Source organism: Rhinatrema bivittatum, chromosome 2 (genome assembly GCF_901001135.1).
Source record: "Rhinatrema bivittatum chromosome 2, aRhiBiv1.1, whole genome shotgun sequence".
Taxonomy (NCBI): Eukaryota; Metazoa; Chordata; class Amphibia; order Gymnophiona; family Rhinatrematidae; genus Rhinatrema; species Rhinatrema bivittatum.
This window is the reverse complement of record NC_042616.1, coordinates 60,881,443-60,907,631: the sequence shown is the minus strand read 5'-3', so window position 1 is coordinate 60,907,631 and position 26,189 is coordinate 60,881,443. Positions and strand designations below refer to the sequence as shown.

The following is a 26,189-nucleotide window of genomic DNA, read 5'->3' as shown; positions in this document are numbered from 1 at the left end:
AAAGGTTCGCTCCCGACGCCTTTCTCATTCCATGGACACCAGGCTTGATGTATGCCTACCCTCCTATTCCACTCATCTCTCGAGCAATTCAGAAATGCATCCCGGATGTGTCAGACATGATTCTAATTGCCCCAGCATGGCCGAGACAGCCATGGTATACGTACCTCATGCGACTTTTCATTCGTCCGCCGATAACGCTGCAAAATCTCCCACATCTTCTGACACAAGAAGGAGGCTCTTTACTTCACCCCATGAATCAATCACTTCATCTCACAGCGTGGAGATTGAAAGGCAAATACTAAACCCCCTAGGTTTATCTTCACAACTAGAGGATATTCTTATTGCTTCCAGAAAAACTTCAACCAGACACAATTACACGGGAAAGTGGCAGCGGTACTTGAACTGGTGTAGTCCAAAAAACATAAACCCCTTTTCATCCACTGCCACTCAACTACTGCAGTACCTGCACACACTTTACGAAGCAGGATTAGCCACCACTTCGGTACGAGTTCATATCAGTGCAATAGCAGCTTTTCACAAACCTCGTAACGATCTTCCAATCTCTAATCATCCGTTAATTTCCAGATTCATGAAAGGCATGATACGGCTTCACCCACCGGTGAGTAAACCACCAATCCCATGGGACTTAAATGTAGTATTGGAACAACTAATGCTTCCTCCATTTGAACCGTTAGACTCTAGCCACATTAAATATATGACATGGAAGACAATCTTTCTGATCGCCATAACATCCGCAAGGAGGGTCAGCGAACTACAAGCCTTGGTTCACTATTCTTCTTATCTAGAATTCTACCATGACAAAGTGACCCTCCATCCTCACCCTTCCTTTCTCCCTAAGATGGTAACTTTTTTTCATCTTAATCAGACTATAACTCTATCTATTTTCATGCCAAAACCTCATACGAACGACCGTGAAAAGCTTTTGCACACACTGGACTGCAAAAGAGCGTTGGCTTACTATAAACAAAGGACCCAATCAACTTCGAGACCTTCTCAATTGTTCCTTTTCTTTAACCCAAATGACCCTGGACAACCAGTCTCAAAAAGGACCATAGCCAGTTGGTTATCACAATGCATCCTTTTTTGCTACAACAAACGTTCCATTAAACTTCTCACAAAGCCTCAGGCGCACCAAATACGTGCTACTGCAGCATCAGTTGCCCACTTGAACAAAATTCCCTTAATTGATATCTGCAAAGCGGCAACATGGTCATCCATTCATACCTTCACATCACACTATTGCCTGCAACAACATACGGCCTCTGATGCAGCATTGGGCACAGCTGTCTTATCAACACTGAAAAAGATATGAGATTGTCTACCACTTCAGGGGTTGCTGTCCATACCTCCAAAGACATATATACATGGACACAACCCGGGAGCTTGGAACTCCCAGACAGCATGGCTAATTCAGTCCTACTATCGACGGGAAAAAGCAAATTTGCTTACCGTAAACGGTGTTTCCGTACATAGCAGGATGAATTAGCCATGCGTTCCCTCCCTCCTCCCTAGACAGTCACTCAAGGGACACCGATAAATTGCTAACTTACTTCTCGATTGGCTACAAAGAAACTGAAGAGCTGAGGGAACTGCTCGGGACACTACCGAGCAGACGCACAGAGTCAAAACTCTGTGGTTAGCTGAGGAAACTCCGCCTACTCGGGATCGCGATGCTGTCCCAGACAGCATGGCTAATTCATCCTGCTATCTACAGAAACACAGTTTACGATAAGCAAACTTGCTTTTTTCCCCATAGACACAAAATGGGAAAACCTTTAGTACATCTGATTCTTAATGACTGAATGGAGTGGTTAGGGAGGGCAAGGAAATAGCTGAAAAACTAAATTAATTCTTTGTCTTTACTGAGGAGGATGTTGGGATCATTCATACATACCCACACTGTAAACATTTTTTGATGATGAGGACTTTGAGAGACTAGATGGAATTATTATGAAACTGGAGGACATAATAACTCTGGTTGATTGATTAAAGATTAACAAATTACCGGGACCAGATGATATTCACCCCAGAGTTCTGAAGGAACTAAAAAATGATATTGCAGACCTGTTTCTTGTGATTTGCAGTCTATCATTTAAAACAGCCATGGTACCTGAAGACTGGAGAGTGGCCAATGTGACAACAGTTTTTTAAAAGGGTACCAGGGATTTTCTGGGAAATAATAGACCCATAAGCCTGATTTCAGTGCTGAGCAAAATGATTGAAATTATTCTTAAAAATAAAATTTCTGACCACATAAATAGACAAGGTTTAATGGGGGAGAGTCAACATATCTTTTGCAAAAGGAAGTTTTCCCTTACCAATTTACAGGATTTTTTTAAGGTGTAAATAAACATGCAGGCAAAGGTGAGCCAGTTGATATAGTGTATTTGGATTTTCAGAAGGTATTTGACAAAGTTCCTCATGAGAGATTCCTCAGGAAATTGGAAAGTTATGGGATTGGAAGCAGTGTCCTGCTGTAGAGTGATAACTGGATAAAAGACAGAAAACAGAGGTTAGGACTAAATAGTTTTCCAAATGGAGAATGATTGTTAGTAGAGTGCCCAAGGGGTCTGTATTGGGACTTGTGCTATTTAACATATTCATAAATGAACTGGTGAAAGGAACAACAAGTGAGGCAACCAAATTTGTAGATAACACAAAATTGTTTTGAGTCGTTAAAACAGCAGCAGATTGTAAAGAACTGCAGAAGGACTTTGTGAGATTAGGAGACTGGGCTTCTAAATGACAGATGCAATTTAATGTGGACAAGTGCAAAGTAATGCATGTAGGGAAAACTTATCTCAACTGTAGGTATATGATGCTGGGTTCTCTTAGGAGTCTAAACCTAGGGAAAGGTCCTCAGATTCCTTATGGATAGTGCTTTAAAATCTTCTGCTCAGTGTGCAGCACTGGTCAAAAAGGCAAATAGAATGTTAGGAATTATTTGGAAAGAAATAGAGAACAAAACTGAGAATATCATAATGCCTTTGTATAGATTCATGGTGAATCCATATCTTGAGCATTGTGTGCAGTTCTGGTCACCCCATCTCAAAAAAAGACATAGCAGACATGCAAAGAGTACAAAAATGATAAAGGGGATGGAAAAGCTCCCTAATGGAGAAAGGTTGAACTGATTAGGGCTTTTTAGCTTGGAAAAGAGATGACCGAGAGGGAATATAATTGAAATTTATAAAATCATGAGTAGGGTGGAATGGGTAAATAGGGAACGGTTATTTATTCTTTCAAACAATACTAGGACATGAAACTCCATGAAACTAGCAACCTGCAAATTTAAAACAAATTGTAAGAAGTATTTTTTCACTCAGCACCTAGTCAAGCTATGGAATCTATTGCCTGAGGATGTAATCAATGCAACTAACACAGTGAAGTTCAAAAGAGAATTAGCCAAGTTCCTGAATGAAAAGTCCATAACCAGTTATTAGCCAAGCAGACATGGTAAAACAGTGCTTATCTCTGGGAGTGAAATATAAGAAATAGATCGACTGTTTGGGATCTGAGGGGTACTTGTGACCTGGTCTGGCCACTGTTGGAGACAGAATGCTGGGCTCAATGGACTTTGGTCTGACCCAGCATGGCACTTTGTATGTTCTTAATGCAAATCCTGTGCAAAACCAAACCTAGGACCCTATGATGTAATTTAACTATATGTGAGGAACAAATATAGAAACTAAGCCTTGGACTGAACCCGTAATTCTAGGTAATAAATTAACACTAATCAGTTATAAATACTACAGAAGAACTATTCACTCCTCATTCTTCTCTGTGGGATATGTAGTCTGAACTGGGTAAATGCAACAGACTGAGGACCCATAACACTGCTCTTAATGCATAAACTAGTCCCATATAACAGAATAAGATAGCTCCTACCTCTCAAAATACACACTGTAATACCCTTTCTCAGCTTAGCCAAAAGTGTCTGTTGATATTGGGAGTTAAGACTATGATGGCCAAAATGTCCATTCTGGGAACCAGAACAGTGGTCACATAGAAGGGCACAGGGAATCAGAGAGCTGGGAATCTGTGTCTTCCAAAACTATCAACCAAAAGATGTTTTCTCTTTTTCCTATCCTTTTCCCAACTTTGTATTTAATCCTAAAGCCAGCTATGATTTAGGCTGCCATGAGCCTTAACGACATTTGGGGCCTTCCCCCATATTTAAGAAAATAAGAAGTGCCATGCTGGGTCAGACCAAAGTCCATCAGGCCCTGCATTTTGTCTGGCCAGTCCCGGGTCACAAGTACCTGGCAGATCCCTCATAGTTGATCTATTTCTTGTATTTCACTCCCAGAGATGAGTGCTGGCTTCCCCAAGTCTACCTGACTAGTGACTGTTTATTGACTTTTCCTTCAGGAACTTGTCTAGCCTTCTTTTGAACCTCACTATGTTGGTTGCCTTAATCACATCCTCCAATAATAGAATCCATAACTTGATTGAATGCTGCATGAAAAAAAACTTCCTTTCCTAGCGTGTAGCTGATGGACTCAGGACCAGTGGTTATAGTGTGCTCCTGATAGCAGTTGGGAGACGGAGTCAGATTTCAATCTGATGTCAACCCTACATATACCCGTGCAGGAAGTGCAGCTCTTCAGTATTTTCTGTCTCCTAAGCAGATTGGGACACCACACACGCTTACACAGCATTAGAAAATCCAAGCCAAAGAAGAAAGAAAATTTTACCTCTACAAGACGAGCTCCGCTCTCCTGCGGTGATATCTAAGGGTCCCTTCCCCAGTCAAGAATTCCTGAGGTGATTTCCGAGATCCCTCAGAGGTAAGCCTCGGTCCGGTAGCCGGTTCCCGGCATGAACTTAGCCCCCAGAGTGGCTGAGAGGCAGCGGGTGCAATATTGAGCGTAGCAGTGAAGGTATTTTCCCTCTCTCCCTGCAGCTGGAGACCGCCCGGCACGAGACCGGGAAGCGCCGAGACAAGGTAAGGTAGAAAACTTTCTTAAAGTCTTTGAAGGATACGGCGCAACCCCGAGGAGTGGGGAAGGCCAGCTGAGAACTCAGAAGTCGCTGCAGTAGTTCCCAAGGAGAGCCGAGGTAGAGCAGGAAGCCAGATGGAACCCAAGAGGCGCGGGGCCAGCCCGAGGAGTGGGGTAGGCCAGGGAACAGGTCCCCATAGAGCGCACACTGACCCCCAAGGAGCGGGTTCCAGACAGGGTCCACGATACAAGCAGGAGCGGCGTCTCAGGAACAAGGCAGGCGTAGGACTCGTATGGAGCTTGTTGCCAAATCCCCTTGCTGGGGGCGAAGCAGGAGCTTAAATACCGGAATCCGATGACATCATCAACAGGGGACACTCCTGAGGTTCCCGCCGAAGTGGCTTCAAAGGCGGGACTTGTGACGCATGCACCTAGGAGGACCCGACATCGGAGCCAGAAGTAATGGCGTCCATGCCTCCACAAGGAGGCCCGCGGAACGTGGCAATGCAGAGAGGCCTGTGCAGCGAGGAGACCCGGGGAGGGTAGGAAAGCAGAACAAGCTGTGAGTACTCGTGGTCACAGCCGTCTGCGACCAACAGGCATAACAAAGCCCATCTGGGATACGGGTCATCATGTGTATAACCTTGGGGCCTACCCTTAGGCAAAAGAGTAGTTGAGAATTCTAAAAAGAGAGAAAAATAAAAAATGAATGCCCATCTTCCATCAAGGATTGTCCAAAGATTGCAAAAATTGCACTGCTGCTGCTGCTGTCTCAAAATATAAAGCTTTGTCCTGGTCTATCACCTTAAGTTTAGCAGGAAATAGCAATGTGGTCTGCAGCTTTTTCTGTATCAATTGAGCCCATACAGAGGAGAAAGATTTACGCCTTTCTGCCACTGATTGAGAATAGTCCTGGAATATTAAGACTTTATGGCCTTCATAAAAAAAGAGGTTGCAACTTATGGTTAGCTTGCAAGATATCCACTTTATAAGCAAAATTCAGGTTCTGAGTCAATGAGCCTAACCAGTGGGCTCTTTCTGTGCGCAGGGGCCCATTAGCCCCAGTAGGGCCCAGAGAGGATACAAGTCATTTTTCCAAAAATGCCCCCAAGTTGATATCAGGGACGTCTTCAGGGATACCCACCAAGCGAAGATTATTCTTCCAGGAGCGATTCTCCAGGTCATCATTTTTTGCAAAGAAAAGATTATGGCTTTTATGAAGGCCCTGCATTCAGTTTTTAAATGCGTCCTTTTATCTTCCAAGTCGGAGACCCATTGTTCTGCCTCCATAAGTAGTGAGTTTGTTATCCAGTCCTTCTATTTGCTGGGAGAGAGCAGTAAAACGGCCATCCAATGCCGCTATTATAGCAGTCGCTGCTGCCGAAGGTGAGCCCAACAGCTCCGTTCTTAAATTTGATGAGTTGTCCTCTCCCCCGGGTGCCATCTTAAGAGACTTCTCCTTAATGGCAGTTTGAGTCATCATATTCATGGGCAAGGTCAGCAAATATTGTAGGAAGAAGCGCTCAGGTATGCAGGACTCCTTGTGGCAGCTGGCAGTAGATAAAACAAAATTGAAATCCTGATTATATACAGGAGTTAGCGGGAGGGCCCCCAGAGAGCACTCGCTACACATTCATGCGCCTTCATGACATCATGTGACCCCCGTCAATGGGGAATTAAAACACATCCAGATTTCATTTCAGAAATGGTCTTCTCAAAAAACTCCCAAGCACTGCAGTCCTAAGTTTTTGCCCGCTGAGAAACCATCAATGTTAATTCTAATTATTTTGAGATAAGAGAAATTTTATTATTGGGTATGTATAGCTGGAGCTCCTAACCGACTTTCTTTAAAATCGTTCCAGCATTAACACAAAAAGTCATCTTCTTTTACCAACACCCCCTCCACCCCCAATACATTTGAAGCTATTTTAAAAAAGCTTAGCTTTATCCTATTTCACTATGCAGTATTTCAAAAGGAAAAGCAGCATTGTATTTAAATTAACTGCTAAATCATTATTTTTGGAGTTGCTTAAGTTGTTCCTCTACAATTCCCTTGAACCTTTGTGTAAATGTGTGGCACTTTTATAGAGTGATCAGGCCCCTCAGATGGAATGGACAGGATAGGATTAAAACCATACCAGGCAAGTCAGACATTTTATGCAGTCTCATAGCAATAACTGGAAGACAACCTCCACTACTGAGGCATTGCGAAATGTTTTTACAGGCAGGACTACCAAAAGGCCTAGAATCTCAAGGTTTTACAAAGAGTTGGGTGAGGGGCTCTCAGACATCAGTATGAAAAGATTATATAGTAGATGGGAAAAATGGCCTACCTTTTCTTTACCTTATGCAGTTTTTCTCAAATGCTTTTCCCAGATTGCTTCTATCACGATCACGGAGGACCTGAGGGAGTCTCAATATAAATTCCTGTGGCAAGGGTTTATAACTCCGATAAGGGCTTTCCAGGCTAATCTTTGTGACTCCCCTTTATGTAGAAAATGCGGGCTATCACATATTTCCATGTATTTTGGGATTGCCCCGCTATACAAGCCTTTTGGGCTGATATACGGGACTTTTGCGTGTCCATTTGGCAAGGAACCATACCGCTAGAACCACAACTATGGCTCTTTGGGGTCCAATCAGATAATTTGGCAAAGGGTCCAAAGTTTAAATGGCTAAGTGTATTCTTGTCAAAAGCCGCAGTAGTGGGAAAGGTGATTCTGGCCTGCTGGATGGACACCAAGGGTCCGGTGTGGGATTTTTGGTTTAAGCATATGTTCCAGCTCTGCTCCCATGAACTCTATCTATATCGCCAACAACCTTCACAGAAGGTGGACGTTGAACAGGTGTGGGCTCCATTCCTAAAGTATCTCCAACCTAGTCCTACTACATCATAGAGAGTGCCCAGACACCTTGGACGTATACTGTTCTCAGGGCTGGAGCTTTAGGGCATCGGAAATTTATGCGTTTGCCCCTCTCATAACTTGCCATTTATACACATGACAAAGTGCAGTTTGTTTGCCTAAGATTTTATTTCTTGCTTCTTTACAATACCACGCCTACATTATACTGTACCTCAAGAAGGGAGGGAAGGGTGGGGAGGGTAGGGTAAGGGTGAAAGATTCGGGAAACTGGGGACAATAAGAAAAAAACTATATGTATTGGGACATAATAGGCTAAGGGATTTAATAAGTCATAAATGTCACCATATATGTATATTATTTGCAGGATTGTTTGCTCCATGTTTTAATACTTGGGAAGGAAGTTACTCTGCTGTACTAACCAGTCTTGTATGTCAGAATAAGGGCTTCTTGACCCCTTTATTAATCATTCATGTTGTTGTTATTCTGCTGTTAATTGTTATCCAGGTTTTATGAGAAAATGTTTATTCTGTCTATATGCCTGAATACAATAAACATAATTATAAAAAAAAAAAACCAAAAAAACCAAGGGATGTGAATCGTGTCCTCGATCGTCTTAACGATCGATTTCGGCTGGGAGGGGGAGGGAATCGTATTGTTGCCGTTTGGGGGGGTAAAATATCGTGAAAAATCGTGAAAAATCGTTAAAAAATCGAAAAATCGAAAAATCGAAAAACCGGCACATTAAAACCCCCTAAAACCCACCCCCGACCCTTTAAATTAAATCCCCCACCCTCCCGAACCCCCCCCCAAATAACTTAAATAACCTGCGGGTCCAGCGGCGGTCCGGAACGGCAGCGGTCCGGAACGGGCTCCTGCTCCTGCATCTTGTCGTCTTCGGCCGGCGCCATTTTCCAAAATGGCGCCGAAAATGGCGGCGGCCATAGACGAAAAAGATTGGACGGCAGGAGGTCCTTCCGGACCCCCGCTGGACTTTTGGCAAGTCTCGTGGGGGTCAGGAGGCCCCCCACAAGCTGGCCAAAAGTTCCTGGAGGTCCAGCGGGGGTCAGGGAGCGATTTCCCGCCGCGAATCGTTTCCGTACGGAAAATGGCGCCGGCAGGAGATCGACTGCAGGAGGTCGTTCAGCGAGGCGCCGGAACCCTCGCTGAACGACCTCCTGCAGTCGATCTCCTGCCGGCGCCATTTTCCGTACGAAAACGATTCGCGGCGGGAAATCGCTCCCTGACCCCCGCTGGACCTCCAGGAACTTTTGGCCAGCTTGTGGGGGGCCTCCTGACCCCCACGAGACTTGCCAAAAGTCCAGCGGGGGTCCGGAAGGACCTCCTGCCATCCAATCTTTTTCGTCTATGGCCGCCGCCATTTTTCGGCGCCATTTTGGAAAATGGCGCCGGCCGAAGACGACAAGATGCAGGAGCAGGAGCCCGTTCCGGACCGCTGCCGTTCCGGACCGCCGCTGGACCCGCAGGTTATTTAAGTTATTTGGGGGGGGTTCGGGAGGGTGGGGGATTTAATTTAAAGGGTCGGGGGTGGGTTTTAGGGGGTTTTAGTGTGCCGGCTCACGATTCTAACGATTTATAACGATAAATCGTTAGAATCTGTATTGTATTGTGTTCCATAACGGTTTAAGACGATATTAAAATTATCGGACGATAATTTTAATCGTCCTAAAACGATTCACATCCCTAAAAACCATACCAGGAAAATGCAGCTAGAGTTGTAATGACTGGTGAACCCAGATAAGGCTAAGGAGAATGCTTCTTCCCAGTTGTTGGCTCCTGGGGAAAGATAAGAGAGTTCAAGAGAGAGCTCTCAGCAAGGCTGGAAGCCTGTAAGTCTAGGGCTACCACTGTGGGTGATGATCCCTGGGAGTAAGGGATGAAAAGGTCTGTTTTTAGATTTCCAGCAGACCAATAACTTCTGCAAAAGGACTGTTCTCTGTTTGCTGTGCATTGTATGTACAAGTTCAGACTGATCAGATGCTTGCTGAACCCTTTTGAGCTTTCTCTGGAGAAGTTAAACTATGGTATGTTTGAGTGAACAGAGACCTGGAAGAATAAAAGATTGGTCTTTGCAAGTTGCTCTACTGCATTGTTTCCAGCCTTCTAATTAGCAATTTGGACCAAGTCACAAATAACTTTCAGACAGAAACTTAAAACATGGCTTTTCACGCACACCTACTCTTAAACTGCCATCCCAGATCCATTCCCCCCACCCACCCCCCCTAATCCACTCCACCTCTCACCCAGACTCTTTCCTCCCCCTCCACCCCCTACCCCATCCTCACTATCACCCTTTCTCACCCCCTACCTCCCATCCCTCTCTAACCTAGCCCCCCCCCCCCACTCCCCCTCCGTGTATATTGAATGTACATATTAGAATGTATACAGAATGTAAATAACTCCTGCTTTTTGTAAATAATCCCCCTTATTCCCCTCCTCTGTTCCCAGCATACTCATTTAGTTCCAAGTTACTGCCCTGCCCCCTTCCCTCCCCTCCCCCCCAGTTATAATATCAGTTACAATGTAAAGCCCTGTTGGCTGAATTTGCTGTTATCTGGAAACCGATGTGATGTCTCGTGCGAATGTCGGTATAGAAAAATGTTAAATAAATAAAATAAATAAATATGGAATGGAATCTGATTACTTCATACAATCTGTGTGCATGCTTGAGATGTCATCCCTGATATCTCAAATAATATGAACCAATCAGATCCAGTGAGATAATTTGTGAGTTGTTGGCTAACATGGCCACTTTTAGAAGTTTAGAGGTTAAGCAAATGCTGAGAAGTTCAAGAAACACATCTAGCTATGGCTTTATTGTGCACTCAAAGCTATAATGCTTCACTCTCATGCTAGTTAGATCTGGAGCAGTGGATGGGATGACACTTTCTACATCAGGAGCACATTGATTTGAATTCAACATAGTAGTTACATACATTGTTGAATTTCTGCATAGTTCACAAAAGGTACAATTTTCTTGTATGCCGTAACCATTTTTATCAAAAGTAGAATTTCAGTGCACAGCTTGAATAGGGTGAGATATGCCAAAAATTAGTGCAATGCAGTCTTTATAATTTTTTTAATTATTAAAATCATGAATAATGTGTTTTAAGGAAGTAAATATTGTGTTAAATCTCAATTTTTCTTAATTTTTAGTTAAAATGACTGCTAAAGGAAACAATGTCCGTGTTTTTGTGCGTGTGAGACCAACAGATAACTTTGCTCAAGACACTATCCGAGTTGGAGAGGACAATAAGGTAAACTATCAGGAGACTAAAAACACACTTTCCTTGCTTTGGTATATCTTTCACATTTTGTGTTATAAATGTCTACATTACACATTAATGCTATATCTCTTTTGTAGATTAGTGGAGCGTTGTAGTTGGTTGCAGAGCATTAAGTATGGATGATGACAGCATATTCTCAAAGTCTCCAACATTTTGCTAGAATAAAGCAAAGGAAGTACACAAACTTTATATTGTAATACTAGTAGTAAAAGCCTGTCCAAGGTGGGGAAATACTGTAAAGTGTAGGAATCATGTAAATGAGATGTGTGGTAGTAGAATCATACGCCCATCCCCTTTTTCCCTTATCTCCCTTTCCAAAGCCCCTCTGATCTCCTCACTGTACCTCTTTCACATCCTCCCCTTACTTAATCTCCTCATTCACTCTGGTATCCCCATGACCCCCTCACTCATACGGGTTTACTTCCCCCTCCCAAATCTCTCACTCACCCTGTTTTACTATTCCCCCTTCATTCACCCTGGTTCACTCCCCTCTCCCACCCCATAAACCCCTCATTTATCCTTGTTCACTTACCTTCATGTCCCATTCACTCACTCCCCCCACTTCCTCTGGTTCACTCACTTCTGCCCCCCATCACTCTCCCTCTTCCCACCTGATCCCCTCACTTAAACTGATTCCCTCTCCCCTGCATGATTCCCTCCCACAAAACCCCTAAGTCACCCTTGTTCCCCCACGAACCTCCCACTCACCCCAGTTTACTCTTCCTTCCCAAACCCTTATTCACCCTGGTTCACTATTCCTCCTCATTCACACTGATTCACTCTCTATCCTCACCTATGAACTCCTCATTTACCCCAATTCACTCCCCCCATCTCCAGTTCACTCACTCACTCACTCCCCCAATGTATGGTTGATTCATTCTGTTTCCCTCCCCCCCCCCCCCCACCGCAATCCCCAGTTCACTCTTTCCCTCCCTCCACCCCTTCTCCAATCCCAGACCCTCTCACTCACTGGCTCCTATTGGAAAACAGGAGGAGGAGAAGAATGGCGGCCTTGCCAAGTCTCCAGCACTTCCTCCCTTTACCCCTGCCAAGTGGTTCAAAGTGTACCATTCAGGTCCCAGCAAGAAAGAGGGAGGACACACTGGAGGCACAGCAAGGTCACCTTCCTCCTCTTCCTCCTTCTGTTTGGCCGATAGGATCCAGTGAGTGAGGGAGTCCGGAGGGGCGAGTGTAGATTGAGCTGTCTACTGCCACCAGTATGTCTCTTCTTAGGCAGGTGGGCAAGCAAGAGAGGGTAAATACACCATCGACTGCCACCAATGTTTCTCTTCTGAGATGGGTTCAAGTTCCATACAGAGAGAAAGAGGGGTGGAGCTGGAGTTTAAAGAGAGGGAGGGATGGGGTGGAGCTCAATTTGCATACCGGCAATGCAGATGTGAGGCAACTTTCCTCTTTATTAAGTTAGATTGAAAGTATAGGGGGGAAAAAAATCCCATGCCTCTGTCCCCACTCAACTTCATTTAAATGTGCTGTCAAGGACTCAATAGCCCTACTTCATAGGAATAATGGGGACTGAGAAAACTAGCTTGATTGCAAACAGAAAACATAATAATTTCCATCAATGAGGACAATGTAGTAAGCTGAGATAAATTTCATGCACTATTGTTAAAATAGCTCGCACTATTTTTCTACCAGGATTTATATGCAAATAAGCCCAGTAGAAAAAGAGCATGCATAGTTTTTCTACAGGAAATTTCACAAAAACTTTTAACTTCATTGAGATGTCATCAAATAATTTTGTGAAATCGGTCTCGTGAAGAATATTTCATGTGTACTTTTACTATGTGCTAATTCAGGGGTAGGCAACTCTGATCTTTGAGTGCTATAAGCCAATCGGGTTTTCAGGATATCCACATGAATGTGTATCAGATGTAGTTCCATGCCATGTAGGCAGTACATGCAAATGCATCTCATGCATATTCAGTGTGGATATCCTGAAAACCCGACAGCTTGCAGCATTCAGCATTGGACTTGCCTACCCCATTTGGTAATAGTTAATAAGTTGCTTTGCATAATTTTCATTGTAGTAACTCATGAACTTTAAATTTTAATTCTGTTTCACAAGCATAAAACTACACCTGAAATTTTAATCTTAGCAAATCTGAAAAAATTTTAAAAGTCCGCTGTGTGAGCTAGTTCAGATACCAGGTATTATCTGCTATTTTTGCACATTAAGCAGACTTATGAAATGTATGTGTTTCAGGTGAGATAAATTATTTCTTTGTGAAATTTAGTACATCAACCTCTAAAATTGTAATGACTTAGAGAGGTATAAAGAATTAAGAATTACAATAATGGAAAGCCTATGTATTTAAAGTCACATAAAAAACCTTTTAACATATCTATATATTACTGAGGGTATTTATTTATCCAGCGGACTGTGGAGTGCACAAAAACATTTAAGAAGTTATTAAAGACATTCCTATTCCTTTAGGTCTTTTAGGTTTTAAGGTTTTTACTATATAGAGGTTAACTTGTGCAAGATTGAGTGATGTGTCTTTTCCATTGATAAGCAAACTGAATTAGCCATTACATGTGGGTGAAGTCACCTAGAGGCACCAAACGGACTTGTCTCTCCAAGCTTGTAAAAGCTTTGAGCTCTACTGAGCATGTGTGGGACTTCCCGCATGGGTGTTGCCTCATGAGCCTCCCCAGTCATTTTTTGTCCAAGCTAAAGCATGGACATGTACTTGATCTCTCCTCTTTTTTTTCTATATTTTATGGCTGTTTGCTTTTTTTACCTGTTGCTTCATTGTCTCAGAAGCTCCCCAACAGCACTTTTCGTTGCTAAAAACAAAACAAAAAAAAATAAAAAGAAGTAAAGGTGCTCCAGGTAGGATAAACTTCTCAAATTATGTCAAATAAGAATGAGATTGCCCTCTAGGTTAAAAAGTCCCTGTGGTCAGATCATGTCCTTAACCGGCTCTGCTACAGTTGTTTGGGCTCCAACCATAACCAGCTGAATTACGCCCACTGTAGTTGCATGTCCCCCGTATACCCAGTGCTCAAGGGCAGTCAATATCAAAGGCCTCTGTCAGGCCCGGAGCAATAGCAGATCATCCTCTTGGAGCTCCTCTTTGGATCAATGAAGCATGTCAAACACTCCCCATGTGGTGCATATCCTTGCCCTAGGGTTCAGTGGAGGGACACCACATGCATCAAGATCCAAGCATCTTTGCTGCAAAGAGAGTCAGCATGCATCTGTTGTGAATGAAGGGAAACTGGAGAGGGGGTGTTGTAGAAACCACCTCCTAGAGTGGCACAGGACTGGAACAGGGTGTAGATGGTCCAGTGAGGTTGGAGTGCTGGAGCAAGGCACAGGCTGGGCTGGAACACTGGAACTGAGTGCTGATAAGGGTGGTACAGGAACCCAGGAACAGAGTAACTTATCTGAACTGGGACTGGAACACTGGAGCTGAGTGCTGGTAAGAGTGGAAGTAAATACAGGAACAGAGTGAAGGTAAGCATGGAGCTGGATGCAGGTAAGCGTGGAATTGGAACACTGGAGCAGAATGCTGGTAAGGGTGAACCGGAAAACAGGAACAGAGTGAAGGTAAGCATGGAGCTGGATGCAGGTAAGCGTGGAATTGGAACACTGGAGCTGAGTGCTGGTAAGAGTGGAAGTGAATACAGGAACAGAGTGAAGGTAAGCATGGAGCTGGATGCAGGTAAGCGTGGAATTGGAACACTGGAGCTGAGTGCTGGTAAGAGTGGAAGTAAATACAGGAACAGAGTGAAGGTAAGCATGGAGCTGGATGCAGGTAAGCGTGGAACTGGAACTCTGGAGCAGAGTGCTGGTAAGGGTGAACCGGAACACAGGAACAGAGTGAAGGTAAGCATGGAGCTGGATGCAGGTATACATGGAACTGCAACGCTGGAACAGACAGGGATTGAGTGCAAGCAAGCATAGAAGAGGGACTCAGGAGACAGGGACTAGGGCAAGACAGAACAAACCAGGGCAAGGACTACACAAAACATGGAACATAGTGTCCAAAGGCAAGGAAGGCCCTGAGGGGCAAGACAGAGAGAGGCCTAGATGTAGGGAGAAACCTGGGGATCTCAGAGCTAGGCCAGGGGTCAGGAAACAGAGAGGCCAAGGGCAGGCCACCAGGCAAGGAAGGGTCAGAATGCCTGCAGGCCACAGAACAGGGTTTAGAACAGAAGGCCAGATGGTCAGAAGGCAAGACCAAGGCAAGCTGGGAACAGAAGGCCCTGAGGCCAGGAGATAGGGAAAAGCAAGGCTGGAGTCAGAAGGCCTGGAGATCATGAGACAAAGCTAGTGTCAGAAAGCTCTGTTGTTAAAGCTGTTGCTATGAATAGTTGTGGGTGGTTCCTTGGACCAGTGGCAGATGACCACGCCCTCGGGGGAAATCCCGAGAGGGACCACTGGTCAGGCTTAGTGTAGAGACAGACACACACTAGTTCTTTTATTAGACAATATAGTAAACCACCAGAGGTGACAGTAGTGAGCTGGAAGCACCCAGCTGGGCCGTAATCCCTCAGGTATTGGAACAGCGATCCCAGTGTGGCTGAGCTGTAGAGAAACCAAGAGAGTGAGTAGGCAAAGCATGCAGCGTTCAGGAACAAGTCCTTGATGGTAACACTCCCATAATCGTCTCTTGAGGCAGCCCAGGAGTTGGTATGCATTAGGCCCTCGAGGAGCGAGTACCTGGTTCCAGTAAACCCTCTGAGAGATAGATACAGACTCACTGATATTAAGCAATAAGACTTCTTAGAAGCAATACATTAAACCACCAAAGGTGGCAGTAGTGAATTGGAAGCGCAAGGCTGGGCTGTAGTCCCTCAGGTATTGGAACAGCGATCCCAGGGTGACTGAGCTGTAAAGAAACTAAGAAAGTGAGTAGGCAGTATATGCAGAGTTCTGGAACAAGTCCTTGATGGTAGCACTCACACAATAGTCTTTTAAGGCAGCCAGGAGTTGATAAGCATTAGGCCCTCGAGGAGCGAGTACCTGAACCCAGGGAAAGCTCTGAGAGATAGATGGAAAACTCACTGATGTTGTAAGCAGCGATGACTTCTTAGCAGAAGTAGTATCCAGGGGCAGATCCGGGGCGTGGGCCCTCGAGGAGCGAGTACCAGTTCCGGACTGCAACCTGAAAAGACAAAGAGAGAGCAAGGCCCCCGAGGAGCAGGTACCTCTAGTGAAGTCCGAGGAGGCAGAGTAGCTAGGGTTGCAGAGAGCGAAACCCATCCGCAGCGACCTGGAGGAAGCGAACCAATGCTAACTCGTCTTGTTAGCGAAAACTGAGACCTTAAATATCTGGAGCTGGTGACGTCATCTCAGGGGGATGCCCCTGAGGTTCACGCCAATGCTGGTACATCAGTTGGGCCACGCGCGCCCCTAGGCATCTGGTCAACATGGCGGCTTGCAGCGTCGAGCCCGTTTGGGAACGCCTGAGGAGGACGGCCAGGAGACGCCACAGCAGCTAGCCTTCCATCAACCCCAAAGGGACAGCGACAGACACAACAGTTAGGAATAGCTTGAGAAAGTCGCAAGGCAAAGAGAGCTAGAGCAGGGAGCCAAGAAGGACTCTATGCCGAAGCATTGAGGCATGGGAGAGACATAGTTAAGTAGGGATGGAGTCTGGGTGTGAAACAGGCAGGAGAGAAGGGATTGGTCAGCCAGGGGAATGAACTTGTGGAGGTCCCCTGCTGGCATGGAGGCAGAAGCACAGGCTGAGGACAAGAGCCAGAAAATGCTGGAGAACAGTTTAGAGCCAGGCTCACTGGGGTTCTCTGGTGGAGAGGAGGCCGCTCAGTGGCCAGAATTGCAACAGCATCGAAGAAACAAAAGTGGTCAATGCTGCGCTGTGCATGACATATTTGCACAGCAAGCCTCAAAGCGCTGAAAGCACACCGTCTCGACGCATCTGGCAGATGTTGCTTTTAAATGCCGAAGCCTGGCACAGCCAATGCAGGGCACATTGGTGCATTTGAAGTGCCTGACATAGGGGACTTAGAAGCATCTGGCATACAACGCATTGACACACCTGAAGCATAAGGCATCGGTGCTCTTGAATCACATGGCACACCTTGACATGCCACTGATTCATTCAACACAGATTAGACTTTCCTCATCTACCTGCCTGGGAGCTCATCCATACATTCCAGGTCTTCTTTTCATCACAGTTCACCTAAAACTGCCCACTCAAAGGACAGAAAATATTCCTCATCTGCTATTTGTTATTGCTCCCGTCATTCACGCAATCCATCTTTGCTGACTCCAATGTTCTCAGTTCTGTTAGGACAAATGGGGCATCCCATTCTACAGGCAGCCCTGTCAACGCAGAGGTATACAGCCCATCCTTTGCTAGGTCTAGCTGGGGATGTTCTTCACATGCCTCCCCCAATTATGAGGGTGCTTCCTGTGGAACAACTTCTAGTCCAGGGCCTCCATTTGGACACACTAGACCCAGTCTGCTTTCTGCTGCCGATTTCATCCACCCAACCACCATCTCTGGACCTGCAGCCTATCCTGGTCTCGGAAGAGTATACCACACCCCCCCCCCCCCTCCCGGCACAGAGAACCCAACAGTATGTAGACCATGTGGTGGATATAGTTTGGTTATTCACATCCCGTTCCAGAGAGCCCGGAGGCTCTTTTTAGCCGGTACTGTCCTCTTCTGTCTCCAGTTTTCTCAAGCTGTGGCAGCTGCATCTCTGTTACTAGTTATGGGCTCATCAGTTTCTATCCCTCAGGAGTCTTCTTCAGTTGCGGTGGAGTCATCTTGCTCAGGCATGGCAGAATGCTTGCTCTTTCCCCTGGTCTTTCTGGAGGGCCCACCTCCATCACCAGAGTCCGCTAGACATTTGTGGCCGAATGAGGATCTCCACGCAGCTCAGAGGAGGAGTCAACCGATAACCCCTCTGACTGACTGGCAGAACCGCCTGACCACACTTCACCACCCGAGGACCTCACCCACTCCAGGTTCATTGAAAAAATAGAAGAGGGCCTTGTGCAGAGGTGATGTCTCTTCTCCACATCCTGGATATCTCTTGGAAGCCTGTGGTGCTGCCAATTCACCAGATTTTAGATATTTATGGCATGAGAGTGTCAAGGAAGTTGGACCTGAAGTACAGAATGCAAAAATCCCCAGGTTATGGGATAGTGCAGTTATGGGATAGTGCAGTTGCCCTAAAAAGAGCCAAGAAGACGAGTCTTCACTCTAATTTGCTGCCTGAGAAAGACCATAAGTTCCTTGATTCCTGTAGCAAAAGGTGTTTCAGGGGTCAATGCTTACAGCGAGAATTTCCCACCCTCAGTTCTACATGGTGCAATATACTGTATATATATATATATATATATATCTATATATATATCACATGATAAACAAATAAAACTGAGAAACTAGAGGCTTGCATGCTGGTGACATATAAACAAGTGTGGGAGGAGATGGAGCCAGGGGCCACTCCACATAGGCATCCTCTGCTCACAGTGTCTTCACACTGGGGCAGGGCAGAATGGATTTAATCAAAGACACAGACAACTGTTCTCTTACCTCTCTGTCCCTTTTACAACTGTATTATTTTACAAATACTGACTTGCAATAAACATACTATCTGGAAAGTCAAGGAAAAGGGGGTTTACAGTGGGCTCAGGAAGGATAAGACCTATAACCCACAGACACCCATTCTTGACAGCTGTGCAGCCCACAAGTCTACCCCCCTGCCCTCCCACTCACACAGGGCATTAAGGAACCGAAAAAACAACAGGATTACAGTGGGCTCTGGTAGAATTAGACCTATGATGTGGAGACACACGCTGTATCAAGTGACACAAGTACAAAACACCTTCTCTGTATTAAATACCGAAGAAGTTCTTGAGAAAGAGATTGAAGTGTTATCTGAAAAGAAAGAAGAAACCCAATGCATACAGAAATTCCATAATACAATCAGTAACCAAAAGAAAAATCTCATTATGCTGGGTGACTCTGTCATCAGAGGCAGTAATCTGGGAACTCTCAGCAAGGGAAACACTACAGTTAAAAGCCTCCCAGGATCATCGGCCAGCAGAAATGCTATTCAAACAGTCAGTGACAGTAGGACATTAGAATGTCACCCCCCCAAATACAAATACAAATGCAATAAAAAAAAAGGCAAAATGGATAACAAAAAGCTAAATAAGTCACACACAGAGTCCAAGAAAAGCATTAACCTGTACCAGAACATCTGGAAAGCTATGTGCACAAATGCTCGTAGTTTGGGCAATAAAATCCCAGACCTGCAAGCCCTAATGGTGGAGGCGAACTTGGACATTGTTGCTGTCAAGGAGACGTGGTTCACGGATTCACATGATTGGGATACTACCATACCGGGATATAACTTATTAAGAGAGGACAGAAAAGGGTGGCTCTTTATGTCAAAAACAATATCCAAGCATCTGAGCTGCAGGGAAGATGGGGCAAAGAAGAAGCTTTATGGGCCGTCCTAAAAAAAAGATGATGGGACATCCGTTTTTATTGGCGTGGTTTATAGGCCTCCAAATGAAATGGAAGTACTAGACAGAGATCTGATTGAAGACAGGTGATTGTTGGAGATTTTAATCTACCGGATGTAAACTGGAGAATCCCTTCTGCGGAATCTAACAGTAGTAGAGAGATAGTGGATGCCCTGCTAGTGGCTCTGTGCAAACAAATGGTAATGGAGCCTACGAGGGAGGGAGTTATATTCGATTTAGTGCTCACTAATGGAGATAATGTCTCTAATGTCCAGGTGGGTGCTCACCTCAGCACCAGTGATCATCAAACGGTATGGTTTCATATCACTAATATGATGCGGAGAAGTCGCACAAAGACCAGGGTTTTGTGTTTCAAAAACACGGACTTTGTTGAAATGGGGAAGTACCTGGAGGAAGAACTAGAAGGATGGGAGAAAACGAGAGATGTGGAACAACAGTGGGCCAAACTAAAAGGAGCAATTACTGAAGCAATTAATATATATGTTAGAAAAGTAAAGAAAAGCAAGAAAAGAATGAAACCTATCTGATTCACAAAGGAGGTGGCTGATAAAATAAAAGTTAAAAGAACAGCATTTAAAAAATATAAAAGATTGCAAAGGGAGGATCACAAGGAAGAATATCTGGTAAAACTGAGGGAGACGAAGAAAGTAATCAAGAAAGTAAAAAGTCAAACGGAAGAAAGAATTGCCAAAGAGGTAAAGCGAGGTGACAAAACATTTTTCAGGTACATCAGTGACAGCAGAAAAGTCCAAAGTGGTATAGTGAAATTGAAAAGGTGAAAAGGATCAATGGGTGGAGACAGATGAAGAAATGGCAGAAATATTAAACGACTACTTCAGTTCGGTGTTCACCAGAGAAGGACCGACGCTAGTTAACAAGAAACTGGAGGGGAGTGGAATGGATGAAACTCCTTTTACGGAAGAGAATATATGGGAAGAGCTAGGAAAACTGAAAGTGGACAAAGCCATGGGGCCTGATGAGTTTCATCCCAGGATACTGAAAGAGCTCAGAGATGTGCTGGCGGCTCCGCTGAGTGACCTGTTCAATAGATCCCTGGAAACAGGAGTGGTACCGAGTGATTGGAGAAGAGTGACGGTGGTCCCGCTTCATAAGAGTGGGAGCAGAGAGGAGGCTGGAAACTACAGGCCGGTTAACCTTACTTCGGTGGTGGGAAATGTATTGGAGTAGCTGCTGAAGGAAAGAATAATGAACTATCTGCAGGCAGCAGAATTGCTGGACCAGAGGCAGCATGGTACTTGGCTTTTAGCAAAGCTTTTGATACGGTCCCACACAGGAGGCTAGTGAATAAAACGAGAAGCTTGGGAGTGAGTGCCAAGGTGGTGGCCTGGATAGCAAACTGGTTGAAGGACAGAAGACAATGTGTGATGGTAAATGAACTTACTCGGAAGAGAGAGCGGTGATAAGCAGAGTGCCGCAAGGGTTGGTGTTGGGTCCGGTCCTGTTCAATATCTTCGTGAGCAACATCACGGATGGGATAGAAGGTAAGGTTTGTCTATTTGCGGATGATACTAAGATCTGCAACAGAGTGGACATGCCGGAAGGAGTGGAGAGAATGAGACGGGATTTAAGGAAGCTGGAAGACTGGTCGAAGATATGGCAGCTGAGATTCAATGCCAAGAAGTGCAGGGTCATGCATATGGGGTGTGGAAATCCGAAAGAAATTTATTTAATGGGGGGTGAAGGGCTGATGTGCACGGAACAGGAGAGAGACCTTGGGGTGATAGTGTCTAACGATCTGAAGTCGGCAAAACAATGGGCTGCATAGAGAGAGGAATATCGAGTAAGGGCTTTTCAGCTTGGAGAAGAGATGGCTGAGGGGGGATATAATAGAGGTCTTTAAGATCATGAGAGGTCTTGAATGAGTAGATGTGACTCGGTTATTTACACTTTCGAATAATAGAAGGACTAGGGGGCATTCCATGAAGTTAGCAAGTAGCACAGTTAAGACTAATCGGAGAAAATTCTTTTTCACTCAACGCACAATAAAGCTCTGGAATTTGTTGCCAGAGGATGTGGATAGTGCAGTTAGTGTAGCTGGGTTCAAAAAAGGTTTGGAAAAGTTCTTGGAAGAGAAGTCCATTAACTGCTATTAATCAAGTTTACTTAGGGAATAGCCACTGCTATTAATTGCATCAGTAGCATGGGATCTTCTAGGTGTTTGGGTAATTGCCAGGTTCTTGTGGCCTGGTTTGGCCTCTGTTGGAAACAGGATGCTGGGCTTGATGGACCCTTGGTCTGACCCAGCATGGCAATTTCTTATGTTCTTAAGAAAAGGGAAGTGATTATTCCCTTGTACAGGTCCTTGGTGAGGCCCCACCTGGAGTACTGTGCTCAGTTCTGGAGACCGTATCTCCGAAGGACAGAGACAGGATGGAGGCGGTCCAGAGAAGGGCAACCAAAAAGGTGTATGGTCTTCATCGAATGCCTTATGAGGAGAGATTGAAGAATATAAATATGTATACCCTGGAGGAAAGGAGGAGCAGGGGTATTATGATACAGACTTTCAGATACTCGAAAGGTTTTAATGATCCAAAGTAAACGACAAACCTTTTCCATTGCAAAAAAATCAGCAGAACCAGGGGTCACGATTTAAAACTCCCAGGGAGGAAGACTCAGAACCAATGGCAGGAAGTATTTCTTCATGGAGAGGGTGGTGGATGCCTGGAATGCCCTTCTGGAAGAAGTGGTGAAGACTAAAACTGTGAAGGATTTCAAAGGGGTGTGGGATAAACACTGTGGATCCATAAAGTCTTGAGGATGTGAATGAAGAGAAGAGGCATTGGGCTGGCTTGCGGGAACGACAGCTATTACCTGGTGATTAATACCCTTATTCAATGAACATACACACGGTTAGTGCGACTCCAACATTGCTCTATGCTTCAACGGCAAGAGGAAATGTGGGACAAAGGATCTGCATTCACAAATAAGCGTGGGAGTAGCTTGCTTGTTGCGGTGGTTACTACCCCAAACCAATTAAGCCTGATACTTCACTTTTATGCAGCTCCAGCACTGCTCTCTACATCAGTGGTGGGGGTGGAAGGAAATTAGAACCAAAAAAGTTACCAATAAGGGCCCTGATCTCAGCGGTCAGAGTAACAGATAAGTATGAGAAAAATAACTGTGAAAGCTTGCTGGGCAGACTGGATGGGCCATTTGGTCTTCTTCTGCTGTCATTTCTATGTTTCTATGAACAATCTGTATAAATGTCATTTGTAATCCATACAAATTTACAGACTTTTTAGGGGGTTGAATACTTTTGCAAGCCACTCTGTATACGATTTTGTCCAAAAACTAAAGCCCTTTGTCTGCATTGAAATGGGCTCACTTTGTTCTCCGCAACCACTATGAGATGTGGAGGAAGTGATCCAACATCTTCTTTGCACTGATTGAGTCTTTCATCACTATTGCCTGCAAATTAATGGCTTCCATAGGAGCCCGATGCATGATGTGGCTTCAGGCTAGTAGTATTCGGGTGTAGTTGTGGAAGCACACCACAATATCCCTTGGGGTATTGCCCCTGGGCTTAGTTAAAGCTCTGTGTGCTCTATCCAATTGTATTTCTGGGGCAGTTTCATCAGGTTGCAGGGGTTGCAGCATTTGAGCACATATGTCTTTTATAACCCTGTTACAATCCTGATAACTTTCTCCTTCTGGTATCCCCCTGAATCTCAAGTTGCCCCTTCTGGAGCGATTCTCCAGGTCCTCTAGCCAACCCGCTTGGTCTTGTATACCTTGTTGCATGTGCACCATTTCTTTTTGCATAGCTGGAATAGATGAGCACTGCTCCTCTGTCTGGGGTTCTAACGTATCCACCCGCTCTCCCAGACCAGCGAAATCGCGACGGAGCTCTGCAGCAATCTGTTGCAACTCACATTTTAAAGTGCCCATTCCTTCTTTTAGTTCTCCAAACCATCTTTGGAAGTCAGCTCAAGTTATTTCAGACTCCCCTGCTGCCCGGAGCGTTCCTCCTCCCTCCGTATTTGTTGGTAAGTCAGCTCCTTCCTCGGGCTCCACGTGGTCGGCCATTTTGTCTTTTAGTATCTCAGCTGCGGCAGTAAAGGAAAACTGTTTTAACTCTGAAATCTTCTTTTGGGCTGCCATCAGAAACGATCTCCGTGTTCTTTATTTAATTTTGGTAATTTTCGCCACACAACTACAATTTTCTCGTTAGATGTTTATCGATTTCTCAACTGGGGGCAACCATCCCGTTTGGTGACGTCACTTCCTCTCCCCTTTTACTCGTATTAGAAACCATATTACTAGAGGCATCTCTTCTCTTCCTATCACGAATACCACCTACCGCCACTGCCGCCACAGAGGCCACAGAACATCAACCATTCACGAGACCTTGACAGTGAGAATACAGGCAGCCTACATCCACTTAGCAGACCCAACCTAAGTCTGAGCCCAATTTTGATCCAGAATACGAAGACCAGTCTTGACTTATTGGGGGTCAGGATCCAGGCTTTTCTACCATTGTGGCTTCAGATTACTAATGATACCTGGTTCCTCAGAATCATTTAGTGTGGCTACTGATTGCATTTCTCCTGACTTCTTCCATCCTGCAGAGGGGTTCCCTCCTTCTGGACCACTCCCAGTTACCTCAGCTCCAGAACAAGGTTCAGACCTTGGTTCAATATAAGTCAATAGAAATGGTCCAGTTGTGATGCAGGGATTAGGGCTTTTACTCCCATTACTTCCTTATCCCCAAGAAGTCGGGGGATTTACAGTCAATACTAGATTTGTGATGCCTCAAAAAATACTTGCACTCGGAGAAATTCAAGATGAACTCTCTACAGATGATCCTTCACTTTATCCTGTAGGGAGAGTGAATGTACTCCCTGAACCTCAAAAATGCGTACTCTCATGTCCCTATCCACCCTTCTTGTTGGCAGTGACGGATTTAGGATTTTGCTGTCCCTAAGCACTAATGATGCTGTCACACTTCCCTCCCCCCACTCAATCCTGGTGAGGTCAGACAACAGGCAGTAGGTCTAAGACACAGCCCCACATTTCCGATGGTAGGTCACAGGTACATTATGTGGCAAAAATGTGAAAATTCTGAAGTATGACAAACATTTTCATCTTTTATATTGGATTATAAACCTTGTTTGTGTCTGTATTATTTATTTTCCTATTACTGGGTGAGGAAAAGGGATATCAAATATCAGTACAGAGAGGAGATCTTAGCGATTGGGAAAGAAGGAGAGGGTGAGAGGACCAGAGATGGGGAAACGAAGAGAGGAGGAATAGGAATGGGTGAGGAGAAGGTAAAGGACTGGGATGGGGAAAGGAGGAGGAGAAAGAGATGGAGAGAGGACTAGAGATAGGAGATGGGGAAGGGAGGTTGTGTCTAGGATAGGAGAAAAGGAGGGAGAGGCAAAGATTTGAGAAGAAGGGAGAAGTAAGAAGGATTGAAGATTCCTGGATATGGGAGATAAAATCCAAGATCAAAGGTGAGAGGATGTGAATTGTGATAGGGTGGGGGGGGGGGGGGAGAAGGAGGATGATAATGATGATGAGGCAAATATCCCTACCCTACTCTGATCCGACTCTCCATTGCATCCCCTCCTCTGTGTAGTTCCCACAGCATTCACATTAAAACTACTAGGGCCATCACGTGACTTGTCTTCCATCTTATGTTCTTCAAGCTTGCAAAGTTTGGTTCTGTTGCTTGCACACTCCTTTCTAGCGTGACTGTCTTATCCCTACAGCATATTAGGTAGGTCCTACTATCTTCTTTATTGCCATAACATTTATGTTTCTATGAGGTTTCCTGTAGCTTCTGAACTTTTCCAATATCTTCAGTATTTAAAGTTCTGAGATTTCCACTGACAGTTCTGTTTAATCATTCTTTGGAAATAGGAGTGGTTGCAGAAAAATGGAAACCTGTAAATTTCTCTTCATAAAAGTGGAAATAAGGAAGAAGCTTGCTGGGAACTCGATAGTAAGTAAATTAATAGAGTCACCAGTAAAGGAAATGATAGTTAAATATCTTGAATCCAGTGGGTTATAGGATCCAAATCAGCATTTGTTTATGTTTATTATTATTTGATTAATCACAATTAATTATATTGGTCAAACAAAGCAATATACAAATAACATTTGAACAAGCTAATGAGTTAAAACTGACAAAATATATAGCATAAAACATATCAATATAAACTATTAAAAACATAACAAAATCATAATACAGCAAAATGATTTAAATGAATAAAATAAAACATCAGGACCAATATAAATAAAATACAAAATATTAATAGATAAAACAGTAAAGTGCAATAAAAGAGAGCAAAGTCTATTAAAGAAACTAAAGTCAAGTAGTGTTCAGATGAGGGAAGGCTTGTACAAACAGGTAAGACTTGAGTGCCTTCTTGAATTTCAAGAACTCTTTCTCAAGGCAAATGTTAAGTGGTAAAGAGTTCCAAAAACAAGGGGATAAATAAGAAAAACAGATTCCTCTAGAACTTTAAAAAAAATGTTTCTAATGGAGGGCAGCACTAAAAGCTCTTGCTGTGAGGACCACATTGGATGA

General features: G+C 44.5%; 1 protein-coding gene across 5 annotated transcripts in view; it reads left to right on the top strand.

Annotated features, from left to right (window-relative positions):
* The window catches only part of KIF9 (kinesin family member 9), a 252,053-nt gene that overhangs the window by 20,696 nt on the left and 205,168 nt on the right, over window positions 1-26,189 (top strand). For all 5 annotated transcript variants that reach the window (XM_029588252.1, XM_029588254.1, XM_029588251.1 and 2 more), the window contains exon 2: window positions 11,003-11,103. In XM_029588252.1, coding sequence (XP_029444112.1) covers window positions 11,003-11,103 — 101 coding nt within the window. The remainder of the gene's footprint in view (window positions 1-11,002; window positions 11,104-26,189) is intronic.